The 7,828-nt window shown below is 38.2% G+C and overlaps 1 protein-coding gene across 2 annotated transcripts in view; it reads right to left on the bottom strand.

The window, feature by feature from the left end:
* Nucleotides 1–1,715: 1,715 nt before the first annotated feature.
* Nucleotides 1,716–7,828, bottom strand: part of DHX9 (DExH-box helicase 9) — a 53,887-nt gene continuing 47,774 nt past the window's right edge. For both annotated transcript variants that reach the window (XM_059074765.2, XM_059074786.2), the window contains 7 exons: nt 7,675–7,786; nt 6,932–7,093; nt 6,691–6,818; nt 4,630–4,859; nt 4,338–4,453; nt 3,416–3,616; nt 1,716–2,280 (listed from right to left, as the gene is read on the bottom strand). In XM_059074765.2, coding sequence (XP_058930748.1) covers nt 1,965–2,280; nt 3,416–3,616; nt 4,338–4,453; nt 4,630–4,859; nt 6,691–6,818; nt 6,932–7,093; nt 7,675–7,786 — 1,265 coding nt within the window. In that variant the 3' untranslated portion in view covers nt 1,716–1,964. The remainder of the gene's footprint in view (nt 2,281–3,415; nt 3,617–4,337; nt 4,454–4,629; nt 4,860–6,690; nt 6,819–6,931; nt 7,094–7,674; nt 7,787–7,828) is intronic.

The raw sequence follows: 7,828 nt of genomic DNA, 5'->3' as shown, positions 1-7,828 counted from the left end.
CTGAGTTAAAAGACACTGGAGTTTGAGGAGGGTAGTTAAAATTTGTGGGGCAGAATACAGGACACAGCTGCAGAGAGAAGAGTTCTAGAAATCTGCATAGCAACTGCCTTAGGTTTCTAGCTAAATTCTGAGAACTATGCCTGCCTGAGTGGTTCTTCCAAGCTTCACAGAATGTAATTTGATATCCCTTTTGGCCATTTTTGATTTCCCATTTCTAGTTAAAGAAGTTGGAGGAATACGTACCAGCAGTCAGGCGAGGCATTACTAAATTTATACCTTTTATGGGATTTTTCACATGTGCAAAGGACACAAAGCCACTGATTAAGGCTAGAAATACGGTGTGGCTACTGAATGGAACTGAGTGTAGGGTAGGAGTGAGGGGATAAGAAGGGAGCTTAGCCTTTACCCCAAAGGCAATAGGAACCACTGGCTTAAGCAAAGAGAGGCACGGTGGTGACCTTAGATTTGTATGGGAATGTTAATCTCACCGCAGTGTGGAGAATGGACTGTAGACAGGCAGGACTTAACAAGCAGGAAGATCAGTTAAGAGGCTGCATCAGTGTACATCCAAGTTAATGACAGCCTGAATAGAACACAGGCAGCTAGTTTAGAATAGCACAACTGGAAGGTGTTCTGGAAGAAGAATTGACTAGATGTGGTGATATTTATGGCTTTGGCTGAAACTCCTATCCGTGTTTAAACAAACAAAAACCAGTTGAACAGTGAACAGAGTATAGCACATAGGATGAGTTAGGGGTTTTTCTTCAGTTTGTAAAGTACTTAAGTTTTTAAATTTCTGGACAGAAATGTATGTCCAGTAAGTAGTTCTTTACATAGGTCTGGATGCTCAGAAAGAACGTCTCAGTTGGAGATACAGATTGGAGAGTCTGTAAACTGGACTAATCAGCTTATCAACAGTAACTGCTGAAGGTGATCTAAAGAACATATGTATAATGAGAGGAGAATTTTGAAAAGGACATTAACACAAAATATAAGTTGCCCAAGATCATTCACGTGTCAGCAGCATTAAGATATGAGCTCAGTTCTGTCTCATCCAAAAACTTCATAATCTCTACTATACTGAGCTATTTCTGAAATTAGAAATGTGAAAATTCATTGGAAACTTATAAAGTGTTATAAGCATATAATCATCTCCACTAAAATAAACTAGCTTAACAAATATCCTTTGAAATACATGTTAATGTAGAGTTACTTGTCAAATATCTAAACTTTATGCACTGGTGAAGCTTCTTTGCCTAAATATAATCTTTATTCAATGGTTACGTAGATTAATTTTTAATTTTGATTAAAATTTTAAAGTAACTGTTACACTGGAAACTAACTTAAGAAAAGGGAACGCTGACCTTGGTCTTAGATTTTTCAAAGACAAAGCTTGGGAAAAAGTAAAAATGTTCAGCCTTAGGTCAAAAGTTTCATTCAGATACAGAGGCCCATGTCAACTGTGTACTGGCCTGTATTTACTGCAAGAATAACAACTGCATTTCCAGGCTATTTATTCTAACTACTGTAATAACATCAATTGGTGTACTTGTGAAACTAAGTAGTTTCTCCTCTGATGTTTAAAACTAACAGATGTAATTAAGTGCCATTGTAAAATTTTTCTAATGTGTAAGATCAACAATTAACTACATGGCCAGTATTCAATGTAATACTTTATTTCTATTGTATTAAACTAAAGTCAAGAAAATATCAAGTTAATTTTAAAGGCAAATCTTTACTCATTAAAGAAAAAATACAAACTGTAGTACTTTTATAATAGAGCATGATATTTTACATAATATAAACAAAATCACTAATATACCTATGTGTTTAGTTTCCTTAAACTACGACAAACCACAGAACAGGTGGAAAATGGGTTTACTTATTGGCAGCACATAAACAACTTGGGAAAATGGGTAGCATGCATTTTTTACCTGTCTGCGCACCACTGACACTCGCCAGCTTTAATAGCCACCGCCTCCTCTTCCTTGTCCGAAGTAGCCGCTCCCATAGCCCCCTCTGCCAGCCCCTCGCTGGGACCCCCCAGACCCTCTGTAGCCTCCTCCTGGGGCACCTCCATAGCCACCTCGGGAAGCCCCTCTGTAGCCTCCCCGGTACGAGCTGGAGCCACCCCCATAGCCACTGCCACCGTAGCTTCCACCACTCCCATAGCCTCCACCACTTCCATAGCCTCCACCGCCATAACTTGAACCTCCCCTTCTATATCCACTTCCATTGTCATATCGAGCCATCTTGGGAGGACGTGGACCATCTCCATACCTAGCAAGAGCACAAAACCACCACTTTAGCAAAGCATCCTTAGTACTTCTCAACTAGTCACAAAATATAAACATTCAGTCACATTCGAAAATTCAATGCATAAAGGGAACGAAGCCAAATACTGAATACATCATAGATAAATATTAAAATGCGTTAATATCAGAAAAGCACTTAACACAGTGTGGCACACCCTAAGCACTATGCTTCATTAGTTTAAAGAGGTACTTAACTCGGTTATAGGCAAAATGGGAAGCCAGAATCCATAAAGCACATAGCACTTCTATACATTAAGATAACAGTTTACAACCAAATGCAGTACGCGAATCTTGATGGGGAGATTAAAGAATATTTTTGAGTGACTAAAAAAAAATTTTAATGATTGTATATTAGTGTTATTGTAACACATTTTTGGGGTGTGAACTAGTATTGTTTATGCTATGTTCTCAAAAGATACATGAAGCATACTGATGTAAAATGCAACTTAATCACAAACGACTAAGCAAAAGAAGTGTGTAATATTTATATGAAACCAAGTGTCACAAAATGCTGACAGTCAGTGAAACCTAAGAGACTATATGGGAGTTCATCGTGCTGCTGTTCTGCCTTCTCTGCAGGCATCAAGTATTTCCAAAGAAAAAGCTGTGGGCAAAGAAACTTTTTGAAGGTGAAAAAAACGGAAGCACATAAAACGTTTTAAGAATTAAGAGAAACTTCATACTTCTTTACTTTTAGATATCCACGTTCTTGTATTTCCCTAAGATAAACCCTGATGCTTTTCGTTTGAAGAATCAATTTAACACCTCATCATTTTTTCTTTGGAGATGGCAAAGCAGTACTGTGGGAACAGGACTGTCTGGGGTCTTTTACTTTCCTGTCATGTGACCTATCCTGGACTCTATATGTACTTTTAAGATCTCTTTCTATCTCTGGCACACACTGGTGTAATAGATCATTAACACAAAAGTAAGACCCTTTTTCCTGAGTGTGCTAACCAGAACTAGACTTCATATTCAGCATTTGTCTAGAACTGTAACTTAAATAACAAGGCCTCTATTAACTAACTGTGGGAATTTTAGGCCAGTATTAAGATGACTGTACTCTGCTAAGTTCAAAGAGAAGTTACTGCGGTACTCACCGTGTACTGCCAATCATAAGGTTGATACCAGCAGCTGAGGGCCTAGAGATTTGGCGGATTGTGTTTAGCATACGTTCATTAACGGGGTCCAACTGGCTGATGATATCAGGCTGCTTGGTTACTTCAACAACCAGAGCCTCCACGGCTGCCCGGAGACCAGTGATACAGGCAGCAGCTTCATGAGATATCTGCAGTCTGATCCTAAAATAGAGAAAAATGATTAAAAATAAGAGAGGTGGTACACATAGAAAAAGACTATTATCTTTCAGTTTCACACATGGCAAGTGATGGGATAAATTTAACTTCTTTCCAAGTACCAATTCTTTCAATTAATGTAATGGCCCCCAAATTAGGCAAACACAGGTAGGAAGAATAATAATCTATGGTAACATCTTGAAATTCACTGCTAGCTACTGGCAGGAGGTGTGAACCACAAAGTCTATCGAGCAAAATACTCAACAATACAGATCACTCAGCCTCCAACAAAAGAATGAAATAAGACACTAAGATTGTTAGTTTTGCAAGTTTTCAAGAATATGACTGAGCCTACTAACCATTCGTTATATTCTATCAATTTCTGCCAAGTGCTTACTACCCACTCACCACTAGTCTCTAAGTACTATAAAGTATACAAAAAAAAGAGGTGCCCAAGCTCCAGTTAGACTCTAATTCCTTAGTGTAGTATTCACGGAAGCGGACGCGGCTCCAATGCCTAATGCATCTGCTTCTGCTGGTATAGTCAATTTAAGACTTTACTACCAACTATGAACCATACTCCTAGCCAAGAAAAGACAGTGTTATAAAGCATCTCATTTGGGCCATCGAATTTTGCCATGTTCCACAAATTAAGTTAGATTAGCAGCTGAATCCCACTGCATTTCAATTTAAGAATTCAGTTGAGTTCACGTATGAAAATCCGTACCAGTCATCTACAAGCACAATCTGTCCATCAGATTGGACTTTCTTGGAGGCAAAGAGAAGCAGCTGCAAGGGGGTGACTAAGGTCATGCCTTTAGCAGAGATGGCCCGGGTTCGAATCTGAAGACAGAGAAAGAGGAAAGAGGAAATAGTTGACATTCCAACTGTCAATCAACTACCATATAATGATAATGAACTATGCTTTGAAAATTAAAACTCATGTTCCCACTGCACATTAATAAGTAAAGATAATTTGGATTTTAAATGTAATCTTTTCTAAATTAATCTTTTCTTACCTTTTCACCAAAAACAAAGAAGGGAGATGGGTACTTCATGTCTTGGCTGCTAAAAGGACAATTAACAGATGACTTGTGGATAAGCGCGTTACGCCCTTCAGTGGTGAGAATCTTTCTCTTTTCCTTATGATAGCACACATTGGGGTACACGCCAAAGGCCAGGAGAGAGATAACAACATCCAGATTATTGTCTGGTCCAGTGTTAGTAAACACTTGTGTTAATAAACACTCTGTAAAGAGGAAGGAGATTAAAAAAAAATCAGGTATCTGGTTAATCCTCACATTTCATGTAAAGTATTTACCAGAATTAGATGAAAATTAGAAGAATTAACTCCTCCTCCACCCTTTTTTTTTCAAATAACCTGTCTAACTTCCTCTTTTCTCAGAACTTTTGCACTCAGATTAAGTGCAAGGAGAAATTCTGCTGAGTAGCCACAATAAGAAAATTTAAATGTCTGTATTCTCTTATAGACTCAACAAAATATAAACTTGGAGTTAAGTATTTTTAAAAAATCCCCCAATAACCATCTACTCTCAGAATAAGAGCTAAATAAGAGCTAGACTGATACGACCACAATGTTCCATATGCTGTTTTTAAAAAGCTGTTCCTTCTACAGAAGATGGAATGACAACTTAAGAGGAACCCACCAGAAGGTGGTGGATGTCTTCACCCAAACTATGCTTTAGGCACACGGAAAGTATGACGGTAAGAGAGCAGATATACTTTGTTCTAAAAAAACCTGAATCCTAGTCCTATAAACTTCCTGAGTCTGGACACGTAACTTAAGCTTCTGTGTCAGTTTCCTCGTCTAAAAAATAGGGTAGTAATATATGCATCTCAGGACTGTTGTGAAGAGTCTATCACACAAAAATGTTTTTCTCTTTTCCTTTGATTTTGATTAAAAAGCTAGGAATTGGGAAATCCCTGGTGGCACAGTGGTTAAGAATCCTCCTGCCAATGCAGGGGGCACGGGTTCAAGCCCTGATCCAGGAAGATCGCACATGCCACGGAGCAATTAAGCCCATGTGCCACAACTCCTGAGCCTGCGCTCTAGAGCCCGCGAGCCACAACTACTGAAGGCCGCGCGCCTAGAGCCCGTGCTCCCCAACAAGAGAAGCCACCGCGATGAGAAGCCCGCACACTGCAAAGAAGAGTAGCCCCCACTCTCCACAACTAGAGAAAGTCTGTGCAGGTGCAGCAATGAAGACCCAAAACAGCCAAAATAAATAAATTTTTTTAAAAAATTAAAAATTTAGTCAGTTTACAACAGAAGAGAATTACTTTAGTTATCTAGATACTGCCCAACTAACTGCCTTCTGTCTCTCAACTAAACAGCTGTTTCTGGTTATGTGTTCCAATTTTCAATGTTTCAGGAAATAGCCGTCTCTTAATCTAATTGGAGAAAAGTACAATAGTTCAAATTCACACAAGAAATGAACAGCTGGATTACTATTCCTGTATCACATATCAAAGTCCTCTGTCCACTAAAACCCATTTAAAGCCAATTAAAATTTAACACGGTAGAGTTTACTCCACATCTGAAACTGAACAGATGGGCAAATTAATAAATCACCTCACAAACCACTACTTGAGGTATTTCAATGAACTGTTCATTCAAAAGGTGCTGAAAGCTAGACCTGTGTTCTTCACAAGTGGATGGATTTAAAAAATCCTCCCATCCAGAAGAGTGGTTATGTGTATAACTGATTCACTCTGCTGTACAGCAGAAACTAACACATTATAAATCAACTATACTCCAATAAAAATTAGTAAAAAAACAAAAACAAAAAGTCCTCCCAAAGTAGCACAATTCTCAAAAGGTCTATTAATCATCTCTGTACTAAATTACAATTTGAACATTATAACCTTTTGCATCCTGTAAAAGACTGAATTAATGTGAAAAACTGATTATCACCAGAATTCAAAGAACTAAGAAATAGCCAGGAACATAAAAAAAGCAAAGGGTCTAATGTTTGAAGCTAAAATATACTGCACTGTCAATGTGCCATGTATTACATTAAGATTACTTCAGATATGTCTTAAGAATGTGAGAATCTTACCCTCTGGAAATCCAGAATTAATCAGAATCTCTTTGAGCTGAACTTTGGCTTCCCAGGTCATTCTAAGCGTAGCCATATTGAGTCTTTTGTGCTCACAAAAACGTATCTCTGCTTCTTCTCCACCCATTCTAAAACAAATAGGTTGTTAAGAGTCATTCCCAAAGCCTAAAGAACTAGATACAGATTACAAACTAGAGACAGTTCACCTAAATCTTATAACTATCCTCTTTCAAGCCCATACCTAGCATCATCCCAAGCTTGGAATACTGATAAAAGGGCCACATGATCAGAAAATCTGTTTCCAGCAAAATTTCGATGGATATAACCCAGTCGCTTTCCTTCACTGATGAAAGGCTCCGGAAAGCAGGTGGCAGCAGAGATGGTACAAACAGCATCTCCCACACTGAAAAAGACAGGAAAATTCAGTCTAGATCACATTCTTGTTCCAGCAACTTGGGCAGTATTGTCAACTGTGGGTCGGTCTTTATTGGCTATGATATTGCTTTAACAGCACTGAAACTGGCTGAACAAAAAGAATTTCACAGCTGCTCTCCAGAGGCAAAAAGGGAAAAAAATAATGAGTTCTGATATTAATGGAAGCATATTTACCATAAACTGAGCAAGTATTATATTTTTCCTTTCCCAATATCCCTCATCTTACAAAATCTCTTAATATTCAAAACCTTTAATAACATATACCTGTTCCCCTAATCTTTCTCCTTCAAGGAAAACTACTTAACTGCACTTCTCTTTTGAGAAGTCTGTGCTCTTTCCCCAAAAATGTTGGGCTCAGGTGTCCATCCACTGGAACTGTTTGTTCTTCTCATTTCATACTTTTCTCAGTATCTAAAGTATGCCACTTCTCTACTGAAGAATATTTAGTTTTTTCTTCTATTTGAGCCCATCTTGGTTTTATTGGGAGGGGGATAAAATTCTAAAACTGTTTTACCATTTAACTATCAGCAATTTTAAAAAAGCACTTACTAGAAAATACACCCCATTATCATCATTTTGCCAAGACGAGGCTCAATGGGGAGTTTAGCCAGGATTCGTCCCAGAGGAGTCAACTCATCATTGGTATCTAATGCATCAAGCTCTGTGGGAAGATATTTCTTTGTGAGCAGAAACAGTAATGAAC

Source organism: Kogia breviceps, chromosome 1, assembly GCF_026419965.1.
Source record: "Kogia breviceps isolate mKogBre1 chromosome 1, mKogBre1 haplotype 1, whole genome shotgun sequence".
In the NCBI taxonomy this organism is placed as follows: Eukaryota; Metazoa; Chordata; class Mammalia; order Artiodactyla; family Physeteridae; genus Kogia; species Kogia breviceps.
The sequence above is the reverse complement of the archived record's forward strand: the minus strand, read 5'-3'. Positions and strand labels throughout refer to the sequence as shown.